We start from the raw sequence: 17,429 nt of genomic DNA, 5'->3' as shown, positions 1-17,429 counted from the left end.
ATGCTTTAGTTAATAGAAGAGCTTTCTGGTGCTTTCTACCTTAATCAGCACTGTTTTTGAATGATTCCAATACTTCTATCTTCAGCACACAGAGTAAGAGCACACTCGACTCTTCTCCTTCAAGTGATGCAGCTACTCACACTTGAGCCGACCATTACTCTGCAAATAAGGCATTTTGCACTGACTAACAAATAGCTACAGAGGGTACAAACCAAGGAAGACTCAAAGGCCAAATTTAGACAGGTATTTAGGCTTTGCTCTAAAACATCTAGACGTCTGAAACTTAAAACTACTGGTGGATAATGGTCTCCCCTCTCATTTAGTCTTACAGTAGCATAACCAATGAAGTAAGGATCAATCTGGTGATGCACTGAGTACCCCCCCTCAGTCTTTCTTATTACAATATTGGATGCACATGCTCAACCCTAAAAAGGTAACGGCTGTTAAAAGTGTTCACAAAATGTTTATTACAATACTGCATGTCCAGCAGTTGGGAACGCTTCCATTTTGGTAGGCAACACGGAGTGTAAACTAGTAGGTAGTGTGATCTCAAAGAGCTACAATTTAATTGATACGACACTCACAGAAAAGTAGAACAGGATGGAACACATGAGCTGAGTCAACAGCGTGAGGATGCAAGTGTTATGGCCATTTTTGGACACCTGTGGGATCGGGCATTTAGCTTGGGTGGCGACTAGTTGCAGAACAAGGAAGAGGAAGTATACAGAGATAACCCAACAACAGTGAGGAGGGTGACAGAAGAAAATTCTGAAGAAAACCCTGTGAAAGCCTAAAAACCTTATACTTTCATTTCCACACCTATCATGGAACTAATTGGCACATTAGTTGACGTCAATTGGACTGATCACGGTCTTAGGGACCGGCCCAATCCTAAATACTTTACCAGATGAAGAACAAAGCATATACCTGGCTGTGGGAATAACCTGGAGTGTTCTGAATTCGCACCACAGGAAACAAATTCTAGTTAACTTGTTCACTCACACAGACAGATGAGCAAGAGGAGAGATCAAGATTTCTTTGCTTCTACTGGCAAGCTATGAAGTCTTATGTATATATGAATTTTTATATATTGAATAAGAAAAGGTATTTTAAATACTGAGAGAGAAAGAAAAGAAAAAGAACGCATAAGGAGAAAGAGAAAGAAAGAAGCAGAAAGATAAAGAAAAGGAAAGAAAGAAAGAAAATAAGCCGTTTTAATTATTTTAGTTAACTTTTACTCCACCCCAATATTTTTAATTCTTATTTCTGGATTACATTTCTGCATGTATATAAAAGAGGATGGCTTTACTGCCTGCGTTTAATCAGACCCAGCATTGTTTGTCTCTTACTTTCCTGACGTACACTCTTTTTACTTTCCTCAGCTCAAGTTCTGACTTACAAATTTTACTTACTTTCTCTCTCTTTATTTGTTAATGCACACTTTATTCCAAATTAGAAGTTAGTCAGGAGTTAGTTCCTCAAAGCGACACGGGATCATTAAAGACAAGCAGTTAGGAATTGGCTTTTACATCTCTCAACAGTCATCATCTCCAGTAGCTCACTGCAACCCAATCTTGGGCAGAAGGGCTGGAGATAATTAAGACAAATAATTCAAGTTTTAATAGATTTACACTAAACTTTCACAGTACTATGTCTGTCCCCCAGTACTCAAAGTCATTTGAAGTCACATTTAGCGGATATTTTGACAGCTCAATAAACAGCATCTTTAGAAGTTGTTGGTTTTTTTTTTTTTAAATGAGGGTTCTGTATTTAAGTAAACATCCATCTTTTCAAGGAAATTCTGATAGCAGGTTTCGCAACAGCATGAATTTACTGCAGTTTTAAACCCTCTGTTTTAGACCCACATTTTAAATTTTTATTCACTTGACTGCAGGCAACTGAATGAACTTTCCATTCCAGTACTGGAGGAGTTTTACAACACCCACATGCAACAGAAAGGGGGAAAAAAAAAGTTCATATAATCAAGGGATAGAAGCACACATATAAAAAAACCTCATAGCTTCAATTTAATTAGACAGTAGAAAATCCCTGTTGGCAAACCTTAGAGAGTAACACTAGCTGTATGCCAACAAAAGGCGACACTTTTCTTTTGGGTCTCAATACTATAAAATCATCTTACATAAATACCACCAAATGCCAAAGTAACTGGAGAAGACATTGAAAGTGCAAAAGTTATGGGAATGCCTCTGGAAATTTCAGTCTCCTTTCCAAGTGATTTGTCACAGAAATGGAGGTTTAGAAATACCACATTGTGGCTGTCTTAACTATTATGATTATAATTTCTTATGTTACTTATTACCTTTTAAACTAGTGCAAAGACAAGCCTAGATATGCTACAAAGCATCTCTCCAACAGAGCTTGAACTACAAGAGCTTTTATCTGCTTTGCTAACAAGCAACCAAGTCAGGCAGTGCTGCAGAAAATGAGCAAAAGTCTTTCAAATAAGAAGCTTGGATGTCTCTTTGGAGTTTGCCAAACACCTGGATTCCAGTTTTGCATTCCCTGTATCCTCAAGTGGCTAGTACAGCTAATGGGAAGCTTGGAGCGCAGAAGGAAAGCAGGACTAGGCTCAATAACAGCTACAGAGTTTTTTTTCAAGTCGAATTTCCAAAGCTTTGTGGTTTTGGCTGGGCTGGAAATACCACACTTCCTTGTAATATTTTGGTCTTTCCATTCCCTTCCACAAACGAAACCAGGAAGCCAAAAAGTGAGCAGATTGGTTTAAAAGCAAAAGTTGCCAAGTTTTCTCAAACTGCTAAGTGATTTTGAGTCCAAATTTTGTTTGAGGGTAGAGCAAAAGTTCAGTCTGCTGCTAGTTCTATCAGCAAGGTCTATGTTTGCTGTTGCCTCACCTAAAATGATTCTCAGGTGTGTTTGCTGAAGAAATTTCAAATAATGAAGTTTAAAATACAAAAAAACAGTATTTCCAAAATGAGTGTTTAAACACAGCCCAATCCTCCACAGTGCTGATAATAAACATTTATGAAAACTGGTTTTCCTCACAATCTTGAAATCTGGAGACATGAAGCATTTGAAATTAGCTTTAGGACAACAATAATTTTAAAAATTATAACAGCCAGGTTGAAAATACAGACATGACTTGCCACTGGACAAATACTCAGAGATTTAATATGAATCTCTTTTACTTAGGAAATCTTGGGACACATTCACAAACTTGGGAACAACAGGAGATCTCCGTATTCAACTTCTCAAATTAACAGAGATCCATGGAAGACAGTAAAGAATCATCAGCTTTTTTCCTCTGTCCCAAGAAGCCATGACAGTTCGTGTTTATTAACTTGTAAAGTATTTAGTCTCCAATGGGACTCGGGTAAGGAGACATACACCACTGCTGGAACCCTCTATACTTCTCATTTTGTAATTGGATATGGAAATACTAAAAATAGAGAGATTCAAAGAATGTCAGCCCTATTAGCCGTCAATTCCCTACCCAAACCAGTGACAATCAAGTCATGACAAAGAAGGCCAGAGAGCCTAAATGAAAACATGGAATAATAAAGTTTGAAGCAAGGAGGTCACAAAGACAATGCCCACCGTTCAGTTTCTGCTGAGATAGCTGGCTTAATGATTAACCTCCATTAACCAACAGAATAGTACATTTCTATGTACTCTCACAAACACTTACTGGTTGTACTGCACTTACATGAATTCAACCACAAAAAAAAAAAGCTGATATATGTCCACAACAGAGCTTTCTGCCTTCTGTGGCAGATAAAGTTCAGGCTATTTGGCTGCCACTTAAGCTGACATGGCCAAAATCCGTCTTATAGACAAATGCTAAATGGCAGACAAGTCAGGTAAATCCCTTGAAAGAACCTACATTAAACATTCACTTTCTTTAGTTTTTTTTTTAAATATTAACATGGCCGCTTGATGCATTTTGAGGAAAGCTATAATGAACACAAATACTGAGCAGGCTCTTCCACCTCTGCAAGACGTAACATGTTATGAAATGCCATCCAAAATAATGAATTTTTGTGAAAAAAGGAAGAATTCTTCAAGAGTGTGTTGATGGTGTCAACTTACGTTGCAAAACAACCACTTTAATAAGGCTGGTTTGCTCTCCCCAAGTTACATTAACTTTCTTGTCATTGTCATTCAGGGCCCAGTTCTCTTTACACTCAGTAACTCCCAAACTATTCTGCACTCTGAAAAGAGTACTTAGAAACTCTGCATCCTTCTCTCAGCTGCAGATCCTTCTCTTAGCACAGAAAAAAAGACCAAAAAACTTTTGTGGCATTTTGCATGCTATGATTAGAATATAATTTCAGTTTTGCTTGTCTTTTTCTAGAAACCATATCATTAGAGTAATCAGGTAATAAAAAATAACCTTTTCTGAAGTAAAAAGGGAGGATTTTTGACCAACTGTTTATTTTTTCTCTTTCCTCTTAAATTCAGTCCGAAAAGCAAGCATAAGAAGGAAATGATACACAAATCTAAGTGTGGACTAGTCAAACAAAGGGAAAATGTGCACCACGTTAAGAGATATCTCAGCCAGCTCAGAACGAACTGACAGATTTATAGGGCCCAATGCAACACTAAGCAGATCTGTTTACATCTAGAAATGTGTACAGTGCTATTAGAGCAGTGCTCTGCTCTGGAAAAAGAGACAGACCTTTCAACACGCCCAATTAGCTTGAGTAGAAATGCCACACTAATATGGCAACACTATTTCAGTAACAATCAGCTCAGAAATCTCTGCAGCATAGCACTAGATGCTGACCCATCGATACCACTCTTACAGTTAAATAGCAAAAGTGACTCCGTCTTTTGGAAGAACACTCCCTTCTCTTCTGGGAGTCATTTTAAAGTTTTCCAAATGCCTCTTCTTGCTGTTTGAAACATTTTGCAACATCTTTCACTCAACAGTGCTTCTCTTGTGGGCAGGTTTGGTGACCGGACACCCACAGCAAGGCACACCAGTGAGCTGAAATACACCAGGAGCAGGAACAGGAACGCGTATGTTGGACTTGGACAAGGAGGAAAGATAAATCCTTAGGGAGCCAATGCGATGCACAGGGGAAGGAAGGAAGCCACTGGGGCAAAAAGGGCAGGGCAGATCTCCAAGGGAACATAGGTGCAAGTGCTCACCGTCGGTTCAGCTGCTCCATTTGCTGTATGGAGCCAGACCTGTGGATCCCATCTGGCGTTGCTGCGGCTGTGGGGCGCTGCCATGTAGTGGTTCGGTTGACATGATCGACGTAGAATACCCTCCCGTGGCTGTCTATCCGAGCTTCCCAATCTAGGGTTGGAAAAAAAGGAAGGAGTGATGCTGTCAGTGTGATGCCTTCCAGAAAACCTACATGCGGAGGACAGATATACACGCGCATACATATACACAGACAGGGCATATACACACGAGAGATGCTATATATATATAGTCTACATGCATGCAAAATACATTCTGTGTATATATTCAAAGTGTACATTCAAATGTGTATATATGCTATGTGCTTGTCTCTATATATGTATATGCGGTATGTGCATATACATAAACATTTCACACACAGCACATATGTAGCCTATGGAGTTCACTACCATAGACTACGAAAAACAAGTGACATAGTGGCTACATTTTTTAAAGGGCTGGATAATTTTACAATTAGTAATACTAATTTGCTGGATTCATTGCAGGTCAAGGTAGCCACATAGAACCGACCCTTAGTAGAAAAGGATTACATCTGAAATAATACGGCAAATCCCATGTTTTCTTTTTTGTTATGTTTCAGAACAAACATGTTTCATTTCTCTTATTTTATAAAGTGGCTTCGAAGGATATCATACAGCAATTAAAGGCTCCCCTGAAAACTGATCACAGACTGGTTGGACATATCCTTAGAAATCTCTGTAAACAGATGAGAATCATAACTCCATTGCTCTGATGAATGCCAACTAGATTGCAGCACAATATTGAGCTTTCCATCACTATTGTTTCCTACTAATGTTTAAGTTGTCCTATGATTGAAAGCTAAAAGTTATTTGCTATATGATGGCTTGTGGAAAATGGCAATGTTGATAAAAAAAAGTGTTTGTAACAGGAGAAATTCAGAAGTGAGTTAGCTAGCAAAGCCACATATCAAACTGATTGGAATGTATGGAGTAGTGATATAAATTAGACTTGCTAGCTTCATATTTCTACATGATACATCAGCTGATGACATATCTATGTAAGTATATGCACATACTTTCTACACGTGTTTATATACAAACCTCACTCACATTCACACACAAATCCACATATGGCGATTACCTTTGGGGGCAAACACTTCCTCTTATTCCCATGCTCTTACTCTGATACCCTCCTCCCTGATGAGGCCATTCCTTCTTCTATGGTTTTCTATGATCAAATTCAAGATCAGCTGGATTTCATACTTTATGTATTTTATCTCCTACTATCTAAAATTAGGACGGAAGTTGTACCTCTTCCTGCCGTGTCTGGAAACCAGTTCATGACCAGTTCCCATCCCCTGAATTCTAGCCCTGGCTAAACTCAGTTCCCATACCTGGGCTAGTCCCAGTCGAGTGTAGGCTGTCTTAAATCTATGACTGGCTGCCCCTGACACGTTAATCCCACAAACCTTAGAAGACGGGCACTGGGAGTCCTCTGACGAATTTTCTGTAAGGTTCCAAAACAACAAGAGCCATATGCACATGCACTATTTCTTCCAAAGCTGACTGGAAGTACCTCAATCCTTACAAGATGCAAAACTTATAGTCCCACCACAGGTACACACAGAGTGCCTCTCACTGTGAACATCACTATATAATTTTAAGGAGAGGACTCTCTCTTCCTCCCACCAGGTAAAGTTTCCACGGATGTTGTAGCTGTCTCAAGAACAAGATCACAGCTTTGTGAAAACAATGTCTGAAACATAAGACAGTAAAAAACAGCACATCAAGTACAACAGATCCACATTGAAGGAAATCAGACTGACACATAAGGCAGGCCGAAGGCCAGAGCCTTGCTGAGCATGCTGTCACGGATGGCAGGTGTACCACCGTGGGTGGGGAATAGTCCTTCTGGAGCTATGGAATATCCTCAAGGAAATAATCTTGGCCAGATGAAAGGTGACATAATGTACCTCAACATCACGAAGATCTTCATTTTCCTTGCTGTTGTCTGGTAAAGGACACAATCCTAGCCCTCACCCCACATTATTGTAATATACATGTAACAAGTTAAGAATAATTAAGGTTGATGGATAATTAGAGGCTTGTAGGCAATGCTGTAGAGCCACACTCTAGACAACCTACAGAAGACATCAACTGGTCATATTGGTCTGAAGCCTGCTGATGGACACTTAGTAAGAATAATACTACCCAATTACACAGTCAAACAAGGGCTTCTCATAATCCATCCCTGTGCACTACTGGCTCTAGAGGCTATGTTGCAGTGTCTCTCTAATTAAATGCAACTCAGAGTTCCAAAGCTCCTAAGCATAATACTTAGACATCTAGGAGCAACGAAACTTGTCCAGAGCTTGGAGGTCACAGTGAAAACATCAGGCCAGCATTACGCAGACTGGATTACAACGTCAGGAAGGCGATCTGTCAGATGTATCAGACATCCAGCAGCAGTATGTACAGACATGAACTACACCGATCTGTGAGCGCTGCTTTATTTGTTGCTTTATGGGATATACACCTGAAATCACGGGCTGACACTTGCACTGGCATGTTAAAATATTAGGAACTGTGTGTCCCATGGCTTTTGAGAAACCTTTAGTAGTACTGCTTCTTAAAACAGCATTTCTAATCAGCTGAATAACTCTTCTTTTTTTTGGCCATCCGGGAAGAGTGTCAGAGGGTGGCAGGTGCTGATACTTTTGTTGTACACAGGTGGCAGGTGCACTTTCTGCCTTCCCACAAGACAACATATAAGTCACACGAGTCACTGAAGCTGCATATGATACCAGATTTGCAGACAGATGGATGGATACCTGCACGGAGAGACGAACGGGCTGACAGGTGAACTGACAGACAGAACTCTGCTTCTGAGCTCTGCTCAAGTCCTTTCATGCCACTTCAGGGGCATAGGTGATCTAGGAAGCAGCCAAATCTCCTCAGGGTCTTTTGTTTTTCAGGCAAAATAAAACTGTGACTACAACAGAGACTAACCTCCATCTAACCTTCACAGTAAGAGCATGCTGGAGCACAGGCTGGGGACGGGACAGGACTGGTTCTGTTCTCCAGCGATCCCTCTCCATCAACCAAGTGATATTTCACAGCAACTTCTGAAACTGCTCTGATTTATACCAGAAGACGCAACTTTTTCTGGCAGGACCATAATCCTGGCGGGGCAAAGTAAATACTCTGTCTGTTCCTTTCCAAGCTCAGCCACACCTTCGGCAAAGAGCAGCTCTGAACTGGGCACATGTATTTTTCTTGGCTTCAGCTCTGTAGGGTTTCCAGCAAACACACGCATAACAAGGGGTGACTATTAATGCCGTCATGAGGCCATACAAACTCTGCAAATCTTCTGTCAATCTTGTATAAGCCTTAACATTCAGACTGGTCATTATGACATTCCTACATAAATAATGAATCTGTTCCACCTTACTTTCCTAAATAAAACTATCTGAAATTAAATTTCCTTCCTGAGAGCAACTGTTGTGGGGTTATGATGAAACAAAGTTAATCAGAAAACTATTCAAAAGCAAAGATGACTGTCCAGAAGATTCTCCACGACCGAAGTAAAACCAGCCAATGCTGAACTTGTAGCACTGGCAAATTATCTTCAACTTTACTTATGGACGGAAGCTAATGCTGTGTATGAGAAGTAAGCCAGGACTGATCACGTAACTCAGGTTTAAAATATAAAGTTTCTTCCTTTCACATCTTTGAAAACTATTTATCTAGGATTACGAGGCATTAAAGGCACTAAGATAGTGATACTGAATGTTAGAAGAAGAAACATTTCTAGATTAAGACTACAGCTCTCATTTTGAAATCACATTAAAATTTCATGGAAAGTGTTTGGAAACAGGCTTCCCAGGTGATATTATCCAATTCAACTTTTTCCCCCCAAAATTAACTTAGTACAGTCAATTCCCAGTAAGATTAATATATTTGAGCCCATGGTGTCAGCCTTTATTGTAAAAATGATGTTATATGCAAATACTAAACTAAAATTCTACAAAGGGATATCACTTCTGTACCGTATCATCACACATTGCATTTCATGTTCTTAAACCCTCTTGTGAAAGCACTTGTGAAAACCAACGGTAGAAATACTTGCCTTTTGAGGATAATTATAAGAAGGAAGAAAAATGTATTGAATTGGTGATGGAAGAATATGGAACAGGTTCACAGTATGTTTTGTTTACCTGAGCTGGTGTCAGTGTCCTATCATTAAGTCATCTAATGGGGAATGTGCTCTATTCACAAAGTGCTGAGGTAAGAGTGGGAGGAAGAGAAATATTTGCCTGTTACAGAGGTAACCGTTCCCATTTCATCATTCACCGGCAAGCCACAGTGGGGCTCTAATAAGACTTCACTGGGCTAAAGGCATTTGAATCATTCACGCTGCTGTGCAGCTGACGCCAGCATTGGGGTTATTTTCAGCTTAGGGAATACCGACAGCATGGTTGGTAAATGATGAATTATTTGTCAAGGGCACCATAGGCCAAATAAGTGTGTTCCCTACTTGGGCTTTTTAAAAAAAAAAAAAAAGGAAAAAGAAAAAAAAAAGTTCTTTGTTTATACGCCTGGTTGTTTTTCTGAGGCACTGCACATTTTAGGTTGTTAAATCATGTGCTGAAGTTGAAAGGTGTTCAGCAGCACGTTGCAGGGCATAGAGTGCGCTCTGCTGGGCACTTAACGCCAATGCAAAAAGCAGTAATCCTCCAGGAGTACACAAGGGAAAGGCTACAGAGACACGTGAAAACATCTCCAGCAGTTGATTCGGTGGTAAAAATCCCATATTATCAGCCTGCGAATCAATCACGCTACTTAAGACCCTCTCACTTTTATCCAACGCAACTGCAGAAGCCATTACAGTCCACAATGAACATAAAATTCACTGATTTTCAATTCCAAAACCACTACAAGACCACTGTCCGTCAGCTGCCTTTACCCAGCTTCTGCTGGTTTTGTTCAGATTTGGACCTGTCCATCCCAGGAGCATCCTGACTGTGAAAGGGTTCCTGCTGGATCTGCAAGCAGAGCTGACAGACCACAGGGACTGCCATCCCAAACCATCCTCAAAGTTGGTTATGGAAAACATGAAGACATACATTCTAGAAAAATCAGAGTACTTTGCTGATACATCACCCAGAAAGCTTTGCAGTAAGGCTTCTGGCACACCTCTCAGTTACCCACTCATTCCAGTCTAAACATGCTGACTGGAAACAGGGAAATATTATTTTCGTTTCATGGTAGCTAAGGAAGAAGACGGACCAAGGCAGAGGGAGGTTATGGAGCTTGTCCAAAGTAACATGACAACACTTGAAGTCAGGATCAAATAAGGGCAACAAAAGGGCGTATTGCTCAGGTTCTGGTGAATGTATATACAGAACAGATGGGGTTATTTAGAAAGACATACTGACCTCTACACTGTTTGAGTTAACAGGAAAAGCTGAAAAATGCAATAAATTAAAAAACTAAAGCTTACTTGGTGGAAGAGGCTCATCGATAGTTGGGTAGTGATGATGGTCAGGCCTCAGAGAAGGAAGCTGGCTGACTGGCTGAGAATTATGGAGTAAAGGACAATCACCTACGGACGAGATATTCAAGACATTGACAGTCATTCACTGTTTTCACAATGTGGTTCAAAAAATGTGCTTCTGTAAAACAAGTGATTATTTTTTAAATACGTTAGCCTGGTGTACTAGCAGCTCTGGTTATTCCTATTTTCAGGCACTATTTTAATAACAACTCATATACCAAAGAATTATTAAAATAAGTCAAGGCTCTGATCTCAGGTTTGAGTCAATGCTAAACTATTATAAGGCCAGATTCTGGACTCATAGACACACAAGTGTAAGCGAGAGAAGAATCAGGCTTGATCTCTGAGAAATACTGTGCATGTACAACCAAACTGAAGCTTCCGCAGAAACTGGCAGGAACATGCAAAATCCTGGTTCCAACTTTAAATTCATCCCATCAGTGGAATACGAGGCTAAAAGCTGCCTTGGATCTTTCTCTGCTTTTCCAAAAGATCAATGGCTGTCTAAGTGGACCAGAATGGCAGGATTTTGCAGTCCCTGCAAAGCAGAAGATCATCCCCTTGTATAGGTATTTTTCAAAATTCAAAGAGTCCATCTTAGGTGGAAGGAGGGAAAATGAGAGAAGGACCAGAAACAGGTAGGAGACAGGTGGCAGAAGAGAAGGACAAAAGATAGTGAGACATAGTCAGTATCCGAGATAAAGAAGGAAGGCCTGAGATACAGAAGAGGGAAAGTAGGAGAGACACACAGCGGACAGTGCAGAGGAAGTTTTTAAACACTAACATTGTATATATGTCCATATATCCAAATATGAAATAAATGAAACCTAAGCAAATGTCCAAACTCATGTTCTGTTGAAAGGAACAAATAATTTAAGATCCAGTCAATGTTTATAGAACCCTATAAGAAACTAAGTGTAGGGATGAAAAAGCATTCCTTATCTTAGACTTAACTGTGAGAATAAGGAACCTGCATGTTAAAACTTCACAGGTTCCAGATTTAAGATTCCTTCTTGGTCTGTCCTTAAAACCTTAGAAACCAGGACAATTTATCCTACTAGCGGACACATTTTCGTATTGTGTGGTAACAGTTTTTCACTATAACCTCCAGCTCCAGGTAGGCCTGTTAATATAGATACAATCTGAATTGCATAAATATAACATTTACATGCATCAGAAAGATGCAGCTTATGGAAAAAATATATTTAGCATTTCCAACATCACCAGAAAATTACACAAAGATACTTCAAAAACAAAAATCAGACCACTGAGCTAAGCCAAGCTGACTGTGCGCTGGCTGGTTTACCTGTCTTTAATGTCAGAATTTTAATAGCCTAAGAATGAATATTTTGTAAAAAACCCAAACATGTATCTGTCAAACGTAGAAAAAAAAATATTTCCAAAAAGTATGTTTTTTCTTTAAACAATCAACAGCTAGAAGGCAGAAGCCAACTTTGTATTAAACTGTAAAAAAAACCTCACACCATTCAGAAGTGAGAAAAAACGCTTAGACAAAAATACTCCCTCTTTTAGGTGCTCTGATGATACCGTATGGCCTGTTAAATGTCTTCATTAAACCACTTGCGTATAGGCGTACCTCACAGTCGCATCTGCTGCGTGTTTTGAACAGACAGCAGAGTTATGTAAGTTATTACTCAGTGCTAAAAGCCCACCTCTCATAGCCTTAAAAACTGTGCTACAACTACAGGTGTTGCAGCACCAACTACCAGATCATCCATCTTTTTTTCTTTACTTACCTCACCATAATTGACTCTCCCCTAGTCAAGATAGTTACGCCAAGCCAGCGGAAGCATGGTAGTATCAGTCACCTGGAGTGGACGGAGGTGACCACATCTACTGTATTTGCAACAGCTGTCAAGTCATGAAGCAATGTGCGCATTTACTGAAGCACCCCCAGGGATATCAGAAGAGTGCTAAGAGCCATTAAGACACACTGTCTCTCCACTAATGAAAGCAAAGCCACCGTGAACACTGCAGTGCCCTTTACACAGGCTCAAGGGGCACAACGTTGGAGGTGTACTGAATCCGTATGCAGAAGACACCCTCTCCCCCCACCACATTCCCCTCTCAAAAGTACACAGTCCAAAATCACCATCAAATCTGTAAGCATGGTCTCACACACACACAGACACACTCGTGCCCCACAGGTATACTTGCATATGAATGCTGCCCACACACAAAGACCCTCGCCAGCAAAGAAGGAAACTGTGGGTTTCTATACCTCTGTGCGCTTCTCGGGATTTAATTCTTTGGGCTAGATTCTGCTCTGCAGAGCGAACAATTGCCTAGGCCCAGCTGTCTACAAAGTCTTTACACAGTCCAGGATGTAAGGCCACCCTTACACCTTTCTTTCTGCTAGAGCAGGGTCTGTGGCAGTGGAAAGTGAGGGTAAATTAACTGGGAACAGAGAAGCAAAAGGTACAAGGATGTTTTGGTTGGGGTTTCCCAGTGATCCCCAAATATGTTATCCTTTTGGTGCCATTTTAATTTAGTGTCACTTATAGTGGGAGACAGATGACTCAGGATTTGGGAATGCAAAAACTACCTATTGACCTTTCTGCATACTCCTTAGCTGCTGCTGAGGCCTTTCCTTCTTTAGCTGGAGAAAAAATGATACACTAGCTGAAGAAAAGATGACTGATCAAAGTCACCCTTCACGTAACTCCGTATGATATAAAATGAGTTACCAAAGGGAGGAATTTAATGCAATGGTTTGGACGGATTGGGAAAAACAGTACCTAAATTACAAAGACAAAAAAAAATTACTTTCTTAAGTATGTTTTATGTCCAGAAAAGGATAAGGAGATGAGAATTTTGTCCAATAAATTTTCAAACCACCTAAGAAAAAAAGAAATCTCTCTGTTGAGTTGCCCTATGGGCTGTGAAATCTGAGCTAGATTTGTTTGATACTTGGGTAACTGGAACAAACAGGGCTAGAAAACTGGGTTCTCCATGCTTATGACTGTGCATGGCTACCAATCACATCAGCATAAATCAGCATATCTGCCCCTTGACAAGCACAAGCTGGTCCTCTCAGTGAATATCAGAGACATGGCAGCACATCAGATATGTGAAATGGAACAATCCCAGGAAATAAAGAATGAGTTGGTGGATGTGATAATGCTCATCTGCCACATAACTACAGTAGCTAATCTTGATTTTATAATGATGCTCTGTCCTGGTTTTAGTGACTAGCCCAGCCCAAACCATGATACGCGTGTGTTTCTACAGGAATCCATATATACAGATCCCCATCTGATTTATTTGGTTTTGCTGGGATTTTTATGGACAGGCTCAATTATCCAACCCTCCGTGATACCTGGCCCAGCTCACAGCCCCCAGATTTGTACGAAATAAACCGTGAGCTATCTGAAACCTTGATTATCTGATGCCTTCTGTGATATCTAGATAATCAGGGTTGCTTAGCGCATCGATTCTCAGGATCTAACCTTCTCTTCTGCTGCTTGGACCTGCTATTGGGGTGTCTAGACTCTCTGTGGCTCTTTGTGGATTCCCACCATGAGCTACTAGTTCATCTGGCCACTGGGAGGAGCCATCCACTTGCTCCCTGTCCAGCTCAGGGCTCTGTACTGAATCTGGCACTGACTCAAAAGCACTGTTCTCCTCCTCATCATCATCCTGTGAGGAAAAGACCGTGCTCTCAGAAATCTTTGCACTGTCGACAGAGGAGAAGCGGGTATGGCTGGAGAAGCGATTGTTACTGTCATAACAGGAGGTGCTGTAGCAAGAAGTGCTGTAGCAGGAGGTACTGTAGCAGGAAGTGCTGTAGCAAGAGGGGCTGTAGCAAGAGGTGTCACACGCATCGCATTCATTGTCACCATTGGGCCTGGAGCTCGACTCGCTCTCGCTTCCTGTCCTGGGGTGTTCCCCATCCAACAGCCCATCATTTAAGTCAGACAGTTGCTCATCCAAGGTCCCAGGAGGCACTGTGCTCTGGCTGAAGTTCTCTTCAGCCTCATTTCCCAGAGGAGGCTCTGCTGCCACTGTCTCACTCTCACTAACCACCTCCTTCTCCAACGCCTCCTTGACTGTAGACTCCTCATCGTTCTCCCCACCGTTGCCACCATCTTGTTCTTCTTCCCCATCACTGCTCATCTGTGCTGAGGGCAGGCTGTGAAGCAGGTTGTGGATCCGTATGTAGTGTGTGCGAGGGGTCTCTGGCTCACCGCAAGCTGAAGCTATGACTGTTTCAAGTTCAGACACAGGCAGGGAGCATGGCCTGTTTTTCCTCTTTGCTGTGGTCCTCAGCTGTAGCTTATTGTCTTCTTCCTCCTCCTGGGCTGAAGCCCCTTCTTCTTCCTGACTCTTCTCTAGGTCCTTGACAGCATGCACATCTGCACTCACCTCATCAATATCTAATGTTTCTACGCTGGTCAAGACTCCACCATCTCCCTGAGTACCAAAATTGACTTTGTTATTTTCCCTAACTTCAGTCTCAGGAGGAGACGTGCAAGCCAGCAGAGCCAGCTGCTCCGTGAGGTCCGTAGCACTCAAAGAAGGCAGCACTTCTCCTGGGATGGATTCCAAGGGCTCAGGAACTGGCACCGCATCAACCTCCCCATCTCCTGCTAGCTCTTCATTTAAGCTGTTCTGGTTGACTTCCCCAGGTGGTTTGACAGCCCCTGGGCTATCGACACTGTTCACACTGTATCCATTTAGCTGTTCTGGAGCTGTATTTTCTGAGGTCACTGTGTTGATGCATGGAGGCTCACCGAGGCTTTCCTCTGTGGGGTTGTTCACAGGGCTTTCCTGGAGGTCAGCTGGCTCAGGATCTGCACTAATGGAGACCTCTTCATCATCTGTATGAGACAGGAAAAGAAATTACTTACTCCTTTAACAAGAAGTGTTGACTGAACGAGAAGCTTGGCTGTGGGGGCACAGGCATCCACAGCAACCTGAGAAAATTAAAAGCATAAATTACAGTGTGAAATGAGTGGGCAACTGAGCAACTATCAAAACATACTGATTTTTTGGTTTTGCTAGGCAGTCTTCGTACAGTGGATTTAACAATCATGGGGCTTACTCATGGTGGTGATCTGTATGCAGCACCTTGCCTCCTTGCAACATAACCTCAAGCTAACACCTTCTTGAAACTCCTCTTTGAACCAACTGGCATTGGAGGGAATATGGGAATGGCAAGGATGCCTTTACTGAGGTTTTAATGACATTTTTCTGGTTATGCTGAAGCTGACAGAACTCCACAACGGAGAACTTAAAAACTACTTTTCACACCCCTGAAAGGTGGAAACATTCCCCCCAAACATCCTTTGACGTGATCCTCATCTGTACGACCTCCTCCCAGATGCCAGACAACGTGGGCCCTTTCACATGGTCAAAAGATGGCAGTCAGGGTTTTCCAGCAAGGTGCAGGTCATGATTTCCAGCCACTAATGCAGCTGCTGTTGGCTTGACAAAGTGACCTGAGAGGGCACTACCACAGAGAGGCAAAAAGTCCTTGAGGAATTCTGTTTAGACTTTGACCTGAAAACCAAGGTTCAAACTTACACTATCATGACAGTGACTTCCTAATAACTACAAGAGAACGTGAACCACAACCAAACCAAAAGGGAGGGAAGGAGGAGAACATTGAATTATTTTTTGTTTTACTTTTTTCATTAAAAATAATCAAAATGTGAAAGTTTCTAATCACGTCTACTATGACATTCTCCATTTTTACTTATGAAGTGCTCAAACGTAGATGACTTTACAGATAACAGCCCATCTAGCACTTCCCCAGGAGAGGTGATAGAGAAGCAGATGAGACTTTAGTTTTCTACCCTCTTCTCTCCCAGTGATGTGGCAAAACATTTGAAGCAGCCAAGAACAGCAGGATACAAGACACCAGTAGCTCTAAGCTAAGGGGAAACAGGGAAAAAGTTGCAACTCACAATGCATCCTGTGACAGGGGACTTTATACACTTTCCTTTGCTCATGACTGTACCTAAAATCCCAGAGCAGCCAGGAACAAATTCAGATTTCTGAGGAGAAAAAATGCAAAGCAGAAAAAAACAAAACTATCTAGATAAATGATGGGTTAAGACTGAGAATTACCTGGATGGATGGAAGAAGTTATCTCAAATCGGAACTGCAGCTGGCCACTGACATGATCTGTAGGAAGCCTGCGACCCAGAGTGTAGCTTACAACCCTGTCCCTGAAAGAAAACAAATATCGTCACAATAGACTATAACCTACCCAATGTCTCCTGTGCATAGATAAAGCTGCTGTGTCCTACAAAAATACATAATGGTTTTCAAAGGCTATTTAACCCAGCCATGAGGGCATGTTGAGTTGCATACAAGAGAACGAATGGCAGAGAAGGAGAGGACAATGTCTTCAATTACAATGGAACAGCTGAGTCAGTGAATAAGACAGGCTTCTGGGATACACGAGCACGTATGTATATATAGAGAGAGAACGGTGGGAATGGAACTTCTGCAGTATGGGTATGAAAATATTGACATGGGAAGCAAACAACTCCCACTTCAGCTATTGTAACAAGACTTCACTTCCCTGCTGATCTGACCATATCTACCCTTCTGTAGAATCTCGCATTTCTGCATTTCTTTCCCTTCACCTCCTGCATAAAATTCAGCTTTCCTGTCCTTTCTTTCAAAATCCTGTACAGGTCAGTCCCCGCTTACCACCTTCTCTTTTCAAACTGGCTGAATGACTGCTCTT

At 41.4% G+C, this 17,429-nt stretch overlaps 1 protein-coding gene across 6 annotated transcripts in view; it reads right to left on the bottom strand.

Annotated features, from left to right (window-relative positions):
- HECW1 (HECT, C2 and WW domain containing E3 ubiquitin protein ligase 1) overlaps positions 1-17,429 on the bottom strand; it is a 296,546-nt gene that overhangs the window by 59,568 nt on the left and 219,549 nt on the right. For 5 of the 6 annotated variants that reach the window (XM_074575619.1, XM_074575623.1, XM_074575620.1 and 2 more), the window contains 4 exons: positions 16,802-16,902; positions 14,179-15,549; positions 10,655-10,756; positions 5,134-5,284 (listed from right to left, as the gene is read on the bottom strand). In XM_074575619.1, the coding sequence (XP_074431720.1) occupies positions 5,134-5,284; positions 10,655-10,756; positions 14,179-15,549; positions 16,802-16,902 (1,725 nt within the window). The remainder of the gene's footprint in view (positions 1-5,133; positions 5,285-10,654; positions 10,757-14,178; positions 15,550-16,801; positions 16,903-17,429) is intronic. The other variant, XM_074575624.1, reaches the window with a different exon arrangement.

This window comes from Larus michahellis, chromosome 2 (genome assembly GCF_964199755.1).
Source record: "Larus michahellis chromosome 2, bLarMic1.1, whole genome shotgun sequence".
NCBI classification, from domain to species: Eukaryota; Metazoa; Chordata; class Aves; order Charadriiformes; family Laridae; genus Larus; species Larus michahellis.
This window is presented reverse-complemented; position numbering and strand designations above follow the sequence as displayed.